Source organism: Heptranchias perlo, chromosome 1 (assembly GCF_035084215.1).
Source record: "Heptranchias perlo isolate sHepPer1 chromosome 1, sHepPer1.hap1, whole genome shotgun sequence".
Taxonomy (NCBI): domain Eukaryota; kingdom Metazoa; phylum Chordata; class Chondrichthyes; order Hexanchiformes; family Hexanchidae; genus Heptranchias; species Heptranchias perlo.
In genome coordinates this window covers 142,256,026-142,272,763 of record NC_090325.1, presented here as the reverse complement: position 1 = coordinate 142,272,763, position 16,738 = coordinate 142,256,026, and the positions used below count along the sequence as shown (strand labels likewise).

The window sequence follows — 16,738 nt, the reverse complement described above, 5'->3', positions numbered from 1 at the left end:
GTTCCAGTGCAACTACAACACTGGCATCTACCCGACAAAGTAGAAAATTGTCCAGGTATGTCCTGTCCACAAAAAGCAGGACAAATCCAATCCGGCCAATTAACGCCCCATCAGTCTACTCTCAATCATCAGCAAAGTGATGGAAGGTATCGTCGACAGTGCTATCAAACGGCACTTACTCACCAATAACCTGCTCATTGATCCTCAGTTTGGGTTCCACCCGGACCACTCAGCTCCAGACCTCATTACAGTCTTGGTCCAAACGTGGACAAAAGAGCTGAATTCCAGAGGTGAGGTGAAAGTGACTGCCCTTGACATCAAGGCAGCATTTGACCGAGTGTGGCACCAAGGAGCCCTAGTACTATTGAAGTTAATGGGAAACGGGGAAAACTCTCCAGTGGCTGGAGTCAAACCTAGCACAAAGGGAGATGGTAGTGGTTGTTGGATGGCAATCATCTCAGCCCCAGGATATCGCTGCGGGAGTTCCTCAGGGCAGTGTCCTAGGTCCAACCATCTTCAGCTGCTTCATCAATTACCTTCCCTCCCTCTTACAGTCAGAAGTGGGGATGTTCGCTAATGATTGCACAGTGTTCAGTTCCATTTGCAACCCCTCAGATAATGAAGCAGTCTGTGATCGCACGCAGCAAGACCTGGATAACATCCAGGCTTGGGCTGATAAGTGGCAAGTAACATTCGCGCCAGACTGGTGCCGGGCAATGACCATCTCCAACAAGAGAGAGTCTAACCACCTCCTCTTGACATTCAACAGCATCGCCGAATCCCCATCAAAATCCTGGGGGGTCACCATTGACCAGAAACATATCTGGACCAGCCACATAAATACTGTGGCTACAAGAGCAGTTCAGAGGCTGGGTATTCTGTGGTGAGTGACTCACCACCTGACTCCCCAAAGCCTTTCCACCAGCTACAAGGCACAAGTCAGGAGTGTGATGGAATACTCTCCACTTGCCTGGATGACTGCAGCTCCAACAACACTCAAGCAGCTTGACACCATCCAGGACAAAGCAGCCCACTTGACTGGCACCTCATGCACCACCCTAAACATTCACTCCCTTCACCACCGATGCACTGTGGCTGCAGTGTGTACCATCCACAGGATGCATTGCAGCAACTCGCCAAGGCTTCATCGACAGCACCTCCCAAACCCACCAGCTCTACCACCTAGAAGGACAAAGGGCATCAGGCACATGGGAGCACCACCACCTGCATGTGACCCTTAAAGTCTCACATCATCCTGACTTGGAAATATTTCGCCGTTCCTTCATCGTCACTGGGTCAAAATCCTGGAACTCCCTACCTAACAGCACCGTGGGAGTACTTTCACCACACAGACTGCAGCGGTTCAAGAAGGCGGCTCACCACCACCTTCTCAGGGGTAATTAGGGGCGGACAATAAATGCTGGCCTTGCCAGCGATGCCCACATATCATGAATGAACAAAAAAAAATGGGCTAAGGCAGCGGCAGGTCAGGAGATATGGAGGTCAAAATAGGCAATCTTTGTGATGGAGAGTATATGGAGCTCAGCTCGGTGTCGAACATTCTGGTTCAGTCTTGAGATAATAGCCAGGGAGAGGGATGGAATTTGGTGGTGAGGTTACAGAGTTTCTGATTGCTGACTGACCTGCTATGTATTTCCAGTATTTTCTGCTGTTATCTCATATTTGTTGCATTCACTTTCAGCTATCATTCCCCATTATTGTCTGTTTCTTTTGTTTGCCTGTACCTATGCATGTATTGTTCCTAAAGTATAGATCATATTAAGGTAAATACTTGATTGTATGAATTTATTCTTCAAGTAATTTCTACTGAAATAACTCAGAAAATCTTTAACACACAAGAGAATGGTGTTGGAAGGAGTTGGTCACAAATTTGGCAAACATTCACATGGAGGGCAGGACATGAAGTGCTTGCTGCAAGTAGTTAGATTTTCTTTTCATCACTGCCTGAAATGGCAACAACTTCCTCGATTACTTTGCTCATTTGGAATTACGTCAGTAATATTTTGATGAGTACTAACTTTCTAATAATAGAACAAGCTTGGGGAACTGTTCCTTAGGCATTCAGCTCCGTACTGCATTACAACACTATACTTCACATCAACTCTATCAGTGGCAAGGATTTTGAGAAGAGCAAGGACTGGGAATTTAAACTAGTAAGAATGTGTTCAGCAGTGGTGGGCAAAGAAGAAAAGCAATGAAATAGTAAAGATTAAGTAAGATAGAAAAGTCATCAGTTAAGAATGAACAACCAGGCACCCCCGGATCCTGGCTGGATAATAGTGTTTGATAATAGTAATGGATAGGATGTGCATTTGAAAAGTTACACGGTATTCCGTAAGGATAGGTTGGTCCGCAAAGGATGGAACGTAGCTTTATTTGTAAATGAGGATATAACAATGATTGAAAGGGAGGAAATTTGTCAACACGATAGAGCTGAAATTGTTTTGGTGCAACTAGATGATAGGGTTAGCCCAAGGTAGTTCCTTGACAGGTTATAGGTCTCTGGAGTAACAAGTAGAGCTGGACAGGGAACTTTGTGAACAAATTATAAGTGCATTAAAACAGTGCAGTATTGTTATCTTGGGGAGGAGGTGGAAGGAGGGGGAGGAGGGTTAACTATCCTTCCATTAAGTGGTCTGATATTGGGCAAGTAAAGCTCAGATATTTTTTGACACTACATGATTGTTTCATTATGTTCAACATGTTAGGGAGAGTATCAGTGAGGAAAACTGTTTAGACTTAGTACTTAGTGATCCAGAGATGATATCTGATTTCTGTGTCAGGAGCATTTGGGAAATAATGATCATGTATTTAGAGTTCAGTTGCTGAGGTGACTTAATACTATTGAATGTAATGTTTGAATCTCATTTCAAGGTGGCTAAATTTTCACTCATAAGATGGGGAAGGTATATAGGGTAATCTGCTGGGTAATAATAACTGATGCAGAAGAAAAAAATATTACTTTTAAATCAGTACTGTAGGACAAGGAAGCCCTGTTGCTCCCTAGGGGGAAAAAAAGAGAGTTCAAGGTAAAGTGAAGTCTAAATGGCTTAACAGAGATGGTTATAGAGAAATTAACCTAAAAATAGTTCACTAAATATAAAAGGCTCAATTATCAATAAAAAACAGTTAAGAATAACTAATGCCAGTATCAGGAATGCTAAGATGACATTAGAAGAAAGGATAGTGAACACTAGTGACAGCAAGGCATTTTTAGTTATGAGTCAGAACAATGAAGGACCACAATTGGTTTTGTCAGGACAGGTTATGTACAAAGATAAAGATATGGCTGATGAGTTAAGTAAATCATTTCCATCAGTTTTCTCTTCTGAAGATGATTCCATAGTTACAGTAATAGAGGATAGGTGTGTAGCTAAAACATACCCTCGCTTCATTAGAAATAACCATGGAAATGGTTTTAGCTAAGATTAATGCGCTTAAGACTGATGGTGCTGCACTCCCCAATGCCATTCACCACCAAGTGCTCATGTAAATAGGGAGAATGTACGTAAGCCACTGGCTCATATACTCAAAGGGCCAGAAATTGCATTGAGCAGTGAGGCAACAGTCACCGCCACTCCTGCAAATTAAATTAACAATATTACTTACTGTGGGCTCTGTGGTGTCGAATTGTTTGAATTTGAACTTTAAAAAAATTGTGCGCCATCAACCCAGCCTCTGATCAGCGTGAATTGCCGTGGCTGGAAATGTCTCTGTGAGGAGAAGACACGCCCACAAATCTGTCTGGAGGAGAAGTCACACCCACAGATTCAGCCTGCATTGCTCAAGCAGGCAAGCAGACTTCATTCATTGAAAGTTATTATTCTGTATGTAATTGTAAATAAAAATTTTAATTTTTTTTCATTAAAAGCCAAAGAAATATTTGAATTAAATAAAAGGGAAAAGTAAAAACGAAGTAACTTAAAAAATGTTTATAATGACCAAAAACTATTAAAATAAGGAGTAATATGAGACTCCACCTTTTTAAAAGTTAATTTTTAGTCGTTTGGCAGTTATTTAGACTCAACGCGCTGTTAAAACTTAGTTTAGACCTGCATTTTTAAGTGTACCTGTTTGGTGGCATAATTAATTACTTTCCAGCTGGGCAAGTTTCCAGCAAGTTGACGCTTTTTCAATGATTTCTCTGATTGCAGCGTGCGATGTCCCTTTAATTTGAAGCTGTCATATTGCCGGCGAACCACTAGGAGCAAGTTCCGGATTTCTGCGTTTCACTGACATGTGCAAACGCCGGAATTTTCTCCTTCAATTCGTCACTAACAATGGAGAGTGCTGTTGAGCTCCTCCATTATTTCGGGAGCGATTTGTGCCCCAATAGCTTGTTGACATTTTGGCTAGTTCCCTTGGATTGGAGCGTGGCTCACGCGGTCTTGCTATTTTTTTTTAAAAATGGAACCGTAGAAATTTAGGCTCTTGATTTTAACTTTGGCAGTAGCGAAGCTGTTGGAAAGCATAAAATGGGATAGAATATATGATCACTTGGAGAATGCGGCATACTCAACATTGCTTTAGGAAACATAGATTCTGCCTTATTAACTTGATTGAGTTCATTGAGGAAGCGACTAGAATAGTGGATAAAGATAGTCAGGTTGATGCTGTATACCTTGACTTCCAAAAAGTGTTTGATTAGACAGCAACTAGAAAAAAATAGATTCCATGGGAGTATAGGGCAGTTATTACATTGGACAAGTGGCTGGTTGAAATCATGTAAGCAGAGGGTTGTTATTAATAGAAGTGAATATGATTGGGGCCCAGGAAAAAGCGGAGTTCTATAGGGCTTTGTTATGGGTGTGTTGCTGTTCTTTGTCGGAGGGTTAGGAGAGTTGACTAAAAGCTTAGTCAAAGGGCTTTCAAAAGGCTTTTAATGCTGGAAAAGGCGGCAGAAGTGTGAAGGTGCTTAAAGAGAGAATTCCAAAATGTAGGCCAAGGTAGCTAACTGCTCCACGACTGAAGGAGGAGTGAAGGGATGCACAGAGTGCACAGGAAACCAGAGTCCAAGAACTGATGCATGCAAGGAGGGTTTATAGGTAGGAGAAATTTTCAGAGTAAAGTAGGGCAAGGCTTTGGAGGGATCTGTAGATTAGGAGAAGAATTCATCTGTTGGGAAATAGGAAGCCAGTGCAGGTCAACAAGGACAAAGTGATGCGTGAACGGGGCTTATTACGACAGGATGTAGGTGGCTGACAAGGAAGGCATTGGAGAAATTGAGTCTAGATAAGGGCACTTCCTTCTTCTCTTCACTTGTCTGTGAACACTGAGGCCAATTGTAATGTCAGAACACTACTCTAGCTGAGAAGGGCTAACTCAGCACTGACCATGAATTGAATACCAGCACATCAGTAAGTATAGCACATCAGTTTACCCAGTAAGCCATTAGGGAATCAGCCTCGAACAAAATTTACTTCATTGGCTGTGAAGCACTTTGGAACGTCCTTAGGTCGCGAATGCAAGTCTTTCTTTCTTTCTTATATGCAAGTCCCAAGCTAACTGCATCCGTAGTCAATCTCTTGATTAACCATTATCTACATAATGAAAAATCAAGTGCAGATCTGTTGCATCATATATTTTAAAGGTGTCACTTGTAAGCGTGGCCTCAAATGTGTCACAACTCAGGGCATCGCAACTCCAATACATGACATGGCTCAAATAATCTGCTTTCAGATAAATTACCAATCAAATATCTGATTGACTAAATGTAGCAAAAAGTAGCACAAATCACCAAAGGGGAACGAGTAATTAGCAGAAAACCGAACAATCAAGTAACTTTTTTTAAAAAACAGCTATCATTCATGAACCAACAAGTAGCACAAAACCAAGCAAATCACTTAATTTTCCAAATTCTTTTGATGGATATGCTGTTTCCTGCAGTAAGCCACTATATATAAACCTAAAAGATACAATGTACAACATTGAAAAAAAATTTAAACTGAAATAATTCACAAAAATCCATCCTTTAAATTACACATAAAATTGATCACTTCCAATTGGAATCTAAAGGAATATTTTTTTCCAATGTCTACCTTCTGTTAAATGCCTAGGGCTTAAGATCTATCCTCTTCCCACAATTTCTACATTTCCTCTGACCTGTCTATCCCAATATTTCCTGGGTTTTGCACATCCCCAAGGTCTGAACATGCATGACCCAAGTCTGACTCACAGTGTTACCTCCATATGAGCAATGTTCAAGAGATCCACTCATTTTGTACAATTTTTTATCTACATACCTGTCAGTTGTTTACACTTATTAACAATTGCTGCTTTCTATTATAAATTGCTTACTGTGATTAAATCATCTGTAGTTACTTTGTTGACAGGAAAGAGATTGTTTATCAAGAATGGACTCATTTTTAGTTACTTGCCTCTTTATTTCCATTATAAATACAGTTAAAAAATCTATTCTCAACTATTTTTGAACTTTTTTTAAAAACATAAAAACTTGGAAACTGTATATCAATGAACTTTTGAACAATTTACAATGTAATTTTTGTTTGTTTAAATTTATTAAATACTGTATAAGTTGGAAAATTCACAAATTTTACAGGATAGGGGTGCACAATTTCCTGACATGCGCTCCTGGCACATACATACTGAGAAACTGTGCACTTCCAGCCAATTATTTTCTGATCATTAATTTTAAGCAGAATATTTGCCCATAAATACTTTCATGCAGGAACATAAAGATGGGAACCAGCTGACAATGGGGAAAGCGGTGGGGGATACCTGAGGGCACAAAAGAGGCTGCAGATGGGTCAGAGAGGAGCAAGATGGGCAGGAGCGCAGTGGAGAGTTTGAGCCCGATCTTTCAAAAAGGGCCAAGGGCTGTTTGGATCTCATTCTGCTAGGTTTCCTTCCCTCACGAGTTTGCTGGATCTTCCTCCCCCAAGACTTCCAGGTACAAACAATCCTCAATACTGCCAGGTTCTAGCCCACCGAGTGCTGTAAAACCACCTCTGAGTCCCACTGGTCTCCAACAACCACCTCTGACTTGTCTCCGCACTCGCAAACCTCCTTCTCTGTGCTCACAAATCCCTAGGTTGCATTCCTAGTGCTCCCTGAACCCAGAACTGCCCCAATGCTTTCTGACTCAATGTTCCCAGATCCCAAAACCCTAAAGATCTCAGATACCAGGACCTATCCCAGCATTGCCACAGCCTTCTTCCCCAGATCTCTAGGACCTGCCCCCCAATCCTCCTAGACCCATTTTTCTTCTCAGAAAAATGCTAGACCCGCAGACCCAATCCCAGCATCGCCACCAGCACATATCAAAAAATTGCACACCTGCAGCCTGTGAAGCTTTACCCTTTGATGCATTATCAGTGAGTTTGTCAACTTAGATAGTAACTCAATCCCAGCACTGCCAGAACCTGGGCTCCCTTCCTAGTGTTCCCAGGTTCCAGGGCTGTCCCCATTGCTGAGAAGTTAGTGTCTGATAATACTCCTGTTCTTATGTCCTTTGAATCAATGTGAGCAACACCATGGGAGATATTCCAGTAATATATTAAAATCTTACATATAGCATGCACTTCATATACACAGTCACTTTACTTCATGCCGCTAATCATGTTTTTGCTATCCACATTTTGTTAACTGACTCAAAGTAAAATAATATAGCAGAACTGTAGAGGTAAGGAATGCATAAATCAAAAGTGAGGAAAGTAGCTAGAAAACTACCAAGGAGAAACTACTAAGGATTCATGAAAATAACCAAAGACCAGTCAGGAGAACCTACCAATACTAAAAATTAAAACAAGATGAACTGAAGTCTTGTTGAAAAAAGTCATTTTTTCCTCAGTAACTGCAAAGTCTCATGTCCAAGGTAAGGTTTTAAACATAATAAAATATTTTTAAAGAAATTATATGTTTCACAGTGACGTGATTCAGTTTATCCACTGAATGGTCTTTTGTGTCCTTCAATACCTTCCTTTAAGTTTTTACTTCAAGGCTTCAGCCAATGTCTCAAAAGCCTGAGTTTTCCCAGGACTGTTGAGTTATTAACCACATATGTGCTTTCTGAACATGAGCACCTTATAGAATAACCCAGAATGCATTTGAGATTAAGCACACTGTACATCCTCTCATTCTGTGAGAATCGAAGAGATTCTCTGCTTTTTCCAAAAGACTTTGAAACATACTGGAGATTGAATTCTTAAAGCTTTATTTCACACTAGACTCATGGTCAAAATATTAACAATAGCTCCATTTCTATTCTGAACTGTTTACTGGCACATATGATTAACAGCACCTGTAGTTTCTTTGTCTTCATTTAGAAAACGAAACTAGAAACAGCTGAAACTGGTCATTGCAACAGTTATGGGCTCCAACAAGTTGCCGGCTGTAGTGCTGATGACATATGCTCCAGAACTAGCTGCGCCCCTAGCCAGGCTGTTCCAGCACGGTTACAGCACTGCCATCTACCCAACAATGTGGAAATTGCCCAGTATGTCCTGTCCACAAAAAGCAGGACAAATCCAACTCGGCCAATTACCGCCCTAACAGCCTACTTCCAATCATCAGTAAAGTGATGGAAAGAGTAGTCAATTGACACCTGCTCAGCGATGCGAAGTTTGGATTCCGCCAAGGCCACTCAGCTCCAGACCTCATTACAGCCTTGGTCCAAACATGAACACAAGAGCTGAATTCCAGAGTTGAGGTGATAGTGACTGTCCTTGACATCAAGGCAGCATTTAACGGAGTGTGGCACCAAGGAGCCCTAGTAAAATTGAAGTCAAAGGCGATCAGGGGGAAAACCCTTCAGTAGCTGGAGTCATACCTGGCACAAAGGAAGGTGGCTGCAGTTGTTGGATGCCAATCATCTCAACCCAAGGATTTTGCTGCAGGAGTTTCTCAGGGCAGTGTCCTAGGCCCAACTATCTTCAGCTGCTTCATCAATGATCTTCCCTTCATCATAAGGTCAGAAGTAGGGCCGTTTGCTGATGATTGTAGTGCTCAGTTCCATTCACAATTACTCAGATAAAGCAGCCCGCTTGATTGGCACCCCATCCACCACCCTAAACATTCACTCCCTTCACCACCGGCGCACTGTGGCTGCAGTGTGCACCATCCACAGGATGCACTGCAGCAACTCGCCAAGGCTTCTTCGACAGCACCTCCCAAACCCGCGACCTCTACCACCTAGAAGGACAAGGGCAGCTGGCGCATGGGAACACCACCACCTGCACGTTCCCCTCCAAGTCACACACCATCCCGACTTGGAAATATATCGCCGTTCCTTCATTGTCGCTGGGTCAAAATCCTGGAACTCCCTTCCTAACAGCACTGTGGGAGAACCGTCACCACACGGACTGCAGCGGTTCAAGAAGGCGGCTCACCACCTTCTCGAGGGCAATTAGGGATGGGCAATAAATGCCGGCCTTGCCAGCGACGCCCACATCCCGTGAACGAATAAAAAAAAAAGATAATGAAACAGTCATGCAGTTGTCCAAGTCCTGCATACAGCAAGATTTGAACAACATACAGGCTTGAGCTGATAAGTGGCAAGTAACGTAACGTTCACGCCACACAAGTGCCAGGCAATGACCATCTCTTACAAGAGAGAGTCAAACCACTCGTCTTAATATTCAGTGGCATTTCCATCGCCAAGTCCTAAACAATCAACGTCCTGGGGATCACCATGGACCAGAAACTCAATAAATGCCATGGCTACTAGAACAGGTCGGAGGCTGGGTATTCTGCAGCGAGAGGCTCTCCTCCTGACTGCTCATAGCCTCTTCAAGGCTGACTAAAAGGCACAAGTCAGGAGCATGAAGGAATACTCTCCACTTGCCTAGATGGGTGCAGCTGCAACAACACTCAAGAAGCTCGACACCATCCAGGACAAAGCAGTCCGCTTGATCGGCACGTCATCCACTAGCCTAAATATCCACCACTGGCGTTCCGTAGCTGCAGTGTGTACTGCCTACAGGATGCACTTCAGCAATTCGCCAAGGCTTATTTGGTAGCACCTCCAAACCTGCGACCTCCACCACCTAGAAAGACAAGGGCAAGGGAACAGCACCACGTTTCCCTCCAAGTCACACACCATCCTGACTTGGACATAATAATGACGAAGGAATGGCATGATGAGTCAAATTCCTGGAACTCCCACCGAACAGCACTGTGGGAGTACCTTCATCACATGGAAGGCCCTCCGCCACCTTGGGTAACTAGGGATGGGTAATAAATCATCGTCAGCATTGCCCACAAACTGAGAATGAAAATAAAAGTTCTCCTCTCCAGCTTCCCCACCTACCTTCATTGCCTCATTGTCCTGGACCCAACACACTCTCTTGCCAACCTCAACCCTGTTCCGCTGCTGGTCACGGTCTTCTCCCATTGCTGATTTCCCAGTATTAAGCTGGGAAAGCAACTAATTATTTTTAAAGCGCTCTTTATAACCATTTTCATAACCTTTAAAAATAGTCACTTTTCCAGCTTGGTGCTGAGAAACTCAGACGTTTGGGTCAGCATGGGAGGGGTGGTCATGGGGTGAGGCATAGGGCAGTGGAATGGGGATACACAGAGGAGATAGGAGGAGAGGTCAAGGGGGGATAAATAGTGATAGTGAGTTGGGGACAATAAAGGTCTAGGATAAATGGGGAGGACGGAGGGTTGAGGGGATGGAAAGCAGGGCCTCTGACTACCTGCCCTTGACGGGGAGTGAATGTTGGGTTAGGTTGGACAGGAAGTCAACAGCAGAGTAAGGAGAAGGGCTGGATATATGTATTCAGCAGGTAGTACAAACGGGAATGTTTGGGGGGGGGGGGTGCGATGGAAGCGAGAAGGTAGCAGGAAGAAAAAGCATTTGTTGGAACTAAAATGGGTACGGGATACAATAGGAATCAGGGACTGAAGGGAAGCAACAATGGACAGGGAGAGGGGATTAGAAGTGAGTCAAGTGCTGCAAGTTGCATTTTCTCTGCACCTGCCTTTGGAAAATGCAGCATAAGAAGGGAGCGATCGATCATGTTTTTAATAGGCATATTCTACAGACCACCTAATAGTGGAAGGGAAGTGGAGAAAGAAATATGTAGACAAATCTATGAAATGAGTAAAAAACATTGAATAATCATGGGAGATTTCAACTACTCCCAAATAAACTGGCAAGAGGTAGGGTAAGGAGAAAAGGGAATGGAGGTTTTACAGTATGTACAGGACTCCTTTCTTGCTCAGTATGTGAGAAGCCCAACAAGAGAGGAATCGCAGCTGGATCTAGTAATGTGAAATGAACCAGAACAGATAAGAAAAGTAAGCATGGGGGAACATCTAGGCAATAGCAATCATAACATAATAAGATTTAAAATAATGATTGAGAAAGACATAAATAAGACAAAGACCAAAGTAATAGCTTGGAAAAAAGCTAATTTTGCGGGGAAGACAATGGAACTAGGGAAGGTAAACTGGAAAAACATGTCGACAGACAAAGAGATAGAACAGCAGTGGGAAATATTTAAAATGGTAATCAGTAGAGTTCAAGATAAATATATTCCTCTAAAAAGCAAGAACAAACTAGCCAATAATGAAATACCATGGATAAATAAAGAGATAAGGGTAAAATTGAAACGGAATAAAAGGCATTATCTAAGTATATAGACAATAAAGGAGAGGGTGACAAAAGGGAATACAAAGAGGTTAGGAAAAAAGTCAAAAATACAATTAGGAAAGCAAAGAGGAACTCTGAGGTTAAATTATCAATGAATATATAAAGAAACAGTAAATTATTCTTCAGACACATAAGTAACAAAAGAAAAATCAAAATAAGGATAGGGCAACTAAGGGATGCACAAGATAAACTTACAGGTAACAACAGCGAAATGGCAGAAATACTGAATAGTTACTATGCCTCCGTATTTTACCAGGGAGATTAACAAAGTGGGCACAACATTAGAAGAGATCGAAAAAGATATAAAAACATTTAAGATAGAAAGGGGGGAGATAATTGATAAACTAACCAAACTTAAGGAGGATAACACCCCTGGTCAGGAAGGATTGCATCCACGAATATTAAAAGAAGTTAGGGAGGAGATAGCAGAGGCACTATTACATATATATAAAAACTCATTAGAAAAGGGAATAGTGTCCAAGGATTGGCGGACAGCTAATGTGATTCCTATATTTAAATAGGGAGATAGAACAAGTCCAGGGAACTATAGACCAGTTAGCTCAACGTCAGTGGTAGGAAAGATAATGGAACCTTTACTCAAAGATGCAATAGAAATACATCTAGAGAACGAAAATATAATAAAGAATAGTCAGCACAGATTTCAGAAGGGATAGTCATGCTTGACCAATCTTATGGAATTCTTTGAAGAAGCAAGAGAAAGAGTAGACAAGGGTAATGTAGATGTAATATATTTGGATTTTCGTTAAGTTACTGCATTCTAGACTCATGGCTAAGGTCAGTGCATGTGGAGTCAGGGGACAAGTAGCAGAATGGATGGCAAGTTGGCTACAAAACAGAAAACAGAGAATAGAAACAGAGAAACAGTTAAGGGTAGCTACTTAGACTGGCAAAAGATGGGAAGTGGTGTTCCACAGGGATCAGTGCTGGGACCGTTGTTGTTCACAATTTACATTTACAATTTGCAGAAGACACCAAATTAATACAAAGGGTATAGTTAATACAAAGGAAGAATGCATCCAAATGCAAGAGGACATTAATAAACTTGCAGAATGGGCGTATAGTTGGCAAATGAATCTCAATATAGATAAGTGTGAGGTGGTGCATTTTGGTAGGAAGAATAAGGAGGCCACGTATTGCTTGGCTAATGAGCATCTAAATGTGATAGTGGAGCAAAGGGATCATGGGGTACAGATACACAAATCACTAAAAGTTAGAGCAATGCAGGTTAACAAGGCCATAAAAAAAGGCAAATCAAGTATTAAGGTTCATTTCTAGAGGGGTGGAATTGAAAAGCAAAGAAGTTATGTTAAACTTGTATAGAACCTTGGTTTGACTACACTTGGACTATTGTGCACAGTTCTGGTCTCCATATTATAGAAAGGATATAGAGGCATTGGAGAGGGTGCAAAAACGATTCACAAGGATAATACCAGAGCTGAGAGGATGTCCTTATCAGGAAAAGCTGAACAGGCTGGGGCACTTTTCTCTAGAAAAGAGAAGGCTGACCTGATAGGGTAGATGTAGAGAAAATGTGTCCACTTGTGGGGGAGTCCAAAACTAGAAGTCATAAATATAAAATAGCTGCTAATAAATCCAATAGGGAATTCAGGACAAATTTCTTTACCCAAAGAGTGGTAAGAATGTGGAAGACGTTACCACAATGAGTAGTTGAGGCAAATAGCATAGAAGCATTTAAGGGAAAGTGAGATAAGCACATGAGGGAGAAAGGAATAGAAGGGTATCCTGATAGAATTAGATGAAGTAGGGAGGGAGGAGCGCTTGTGTGGAGCATAAACAACAGTATAGACCAGTTGAGCCGAATGGCCTGTTTCTGTGCTGTAGTTTTGATGTAACTCGATGTATACTTTTATGACGCATTGTAAAAATTCAATAATTTTCTGGTTAAATGAAAAATTACTTGCAAACAAAGCTCTTATTAGTCTCCCTCTGAAAAGAGTTAAAATTGGAAGACCAAACCAGAGGTAGAGATTGTTAATATCTTTGTCTTAACTAAGCTATTTCTTAAGAGTAACTATAACTTCCCAAACAGACGGGGGAAGAAACATTTAAAACAAAATTACTTTTTACAGTAAGTGTAAAATGTGGCCAATACTGGAATCTTCCAACCATCCTTTCAAATTCAACTCAGGATAGCCTTGTAATCTTAGTTGTGTCTTTAACTGTTCAAAGCCCAAGACAAAATTGCTGCTATCCATGAACACAACATATAACCATTTTTTTCACTGAAGAACCTACCTGCATCTAATATTTGGAAGTTCTGGTTAAATAGCAATATGTAAATTGTACACATTTTATAGTGAGAAAATTGAAGCAAGCCAGAATCAACTGAAGGATTTAATATGTGGTCTGGTTCTCCAAACTGCTGGTCCCTAACCTTACTTTCCCCTCAGCAGAATGCAGGCATGTGTACATTATCACTGAATTCCTATTTCTAAAGTTTCTAACTAACCCACAACCTGGTAAATTGTTCTTAATCCATTTCCTAACGAATAACCAGTTAAAAAACCAAGCAAACTTTTATCAACTAATTGACACAACTGATTGGCTGATAACTTGGGCATAATGGTGTATTAATAAAGTGGGAATATTTTTTCCACATTTACCAACAGGCCATTAACAAATTAGGAGGTTTTTCCTGAAATTATTGATTAGATGAATAATAGCGCAGTCTACTGGAGAAAAGGGTAAACAAAGCTAGAAAAAACATATTTGAGGAAAGCAAACATATTTTCATAATGTTCTTATTACTTCAACCTCTGGCTTGCAACAAATTACCTTGATGATACCAATGAAACACTCAAATAAAATGATGTAAAAACTGCATGGTGTTAGAAATTAGATTTTTTTCTGACTTTATACCTTTTATGGGGACATCATAGCATTAAAGTGACTAACAGAAGTCCAAACTGGGTACATCTCAGATACATGGAGCCACCAGCATTGCAACAACACATTTTCTTTTCAGCATCTTTTTGTTTCACTAGCTGATAATGTTCCGTAGCCCCAATTTTTAAGAGGACTGATTTAACCTATTTAACTGAAGTGATTTTCTGAGATTGACAACAGCCAATAACCTCATTGATTACATGCTGAGTGGGCATTCAGATGCCCCAATATGTACTGCACAACTAGAATTAAAAAGCTAACAGTTGGGCAAGTCAAAACAAACCATTAGGAACCTATCTAGCCTGCTGTGTAAAAGCAACTGTTAACGTCGAAATGTTTTGCCCCCAAATTGAAGACAAATGCTGTGGCTGGTGTTTTAATAACACAACTGTGAAAAGGGAGCAAGTTAATTCCTCAGACTAATTCATTAAAAGGTGCACCATCCTCAAGCCACGATGCACATATTTCATCATTTTGATATTGCCACCACTCTTTCCATCAGCATATATAGAAAAATGAATATATTGAATTTTACCCCTCAATCTGCAAAAAATTACTAAAAAAGCTATAAAGCAGATCTGAAGATCTGCATTTAACCAGTAGTTAGGACTTCTAACTCTAGCCTACACAGACCAAAAATGAAAGGGGCCTAGGAACTGAGATCTCATTTCCATGTGTCCACCTGGGTTGAATTTCCAAAATACCTACCATAGAATATACTGCACATTAACCTGGAGAAACAAATATGCACATTTCTTTACGGATTATTTTTTTCCCTATACCACAAGTTGATGAGAAGGCTGCAATATTTAAACAAGGGCTGTATGGAGGATTCACCCATTCATAGGAAAAGAACAAGGCAAAGGTTTGGGAATAATACTCTTGATGACAACCATAAACCATAGGCTTGCATTTCTAGTATCAGTCTCTGAGTACTTAGTGGATCCACACAGCAAGGAGATGATCCAGGAGATTCAAAATTTCAAATTAATTCATATGATGAGCAGATTAAAATAGTGATTGTTAAACCATATATATCCGAGACTTAATGGAATAAGAGCTTTTGAATTAACACAATGGGCTGATTGAAGGGGTTAATTTAAGTTTGGACAATGGACACTGGCTTTCTTTAAAAGGAAAAAGAGCAGATGGGGTTATACCAAAAAAGAAAAAAAATAGTTCCTGACCCTGACCCTTGTGATTACCCTTAGCCAATGTCTGGTTCAGTGAATGTGCAGAGGAAAATGGCAATTACCTGTGTCGGTGGAGTAGACACGGAAACTCTTATCCCAGAAGCCACAGACCAGGATGAAGCGGTTATCGGCAGTGATCACGAAGCACTGGGAATTGACCTGAATGCTTTGATCCAAGAGGTCAGTAATTTGCCTTCTGTGCATTCCAGTGTTATTAGCTAAAAGTAAAACAAAACAACATTAGTATTCTAACATAAGCAACAGATAAATATAAAGTATACTTTGTCCTTAGAAATGTTATATTGCTGTAATTTAGACTTCTGAACAGCAGGCTCATAAAACTAAGATCTGATCTCCTTAATGATGAAATCTTGGCATCAGTTCAATATTTTTCACCACTCAATGCAATAAAGAACTCTGCTGTTATTATGAAAATTTCCTCTGCAATGGAGCCACCACATTACGAGGGCACCAATTTATCATAACCCGGCTCATTCACACTCATCAACAAGTCCAAGTGATGAAAAGATCCAATATTATCCTGACAGTACTTCATGCGCATTCTCAATCGCACATTATTACAACATCCATATTAATTTTCACTGACACGGGTTCTATCCCTGTACAAATTAGGCAAACCAACGAGGGAGAGTTGATGAAATACCAGCGAATCCACAGCTCATTGCATTCCAATTTGCATGCAAATGGTTTATCAAGAAAATTCCATTCCCAACCACCATGAGTGAAAAACAACAGTAATCTCCACTTCAGCCCACTATACAGGATGTAATGAATTGCGGAAAGGAAAGCTGACAGACCTATCAGAGGATCGATTTCAACTGGCAGCTGGTATGGCTGTTCCTGCATAGTTCCATGAAGGCCTAGAATTGTAGATAAATAAGTAAATTAGATGTTGTACAAGCTGCTCTGTAAAAAAAAAAACCACAAGTTTTATATTGCTCCCTCTGTTCTGCAGAAC

At 40.9% G+C, this 16,738-nt stretch overlaps 1 protein-coding gene across 4 annotated transcripts in view; it reads right to left on the bottom strand.

Annotated features, from left to right (window-relative positions):
• The window catches only part of lrba (LPS-responsive vesicle trafficking, beach and anchor containing), a 753,934-nt gene that overhangs the window by 55,120 nt on the left and 682,076 nt on the right, over positions 1–16,738 (bottom strand). For all 4 annotated transcript variants that reach the window (XM_067992149.1, XM_067992164.1, XM_067992158.1 and 1 more), the window contains 2 exons: positions 16,578–16,640; positions 15,822–15,977 (listed from right to left, as the gene is read on the bottom strand). In XM_067992149.1, coding sequence (XP_067848250.1) covers positions 15,822–15,977; positions 16,578–16,640 — 219 coding nt within the window. The remainder of the gene's footprint in view (positions 1–15,821; positions 15,978–16,577; positions 16,641–16,738) is intronic.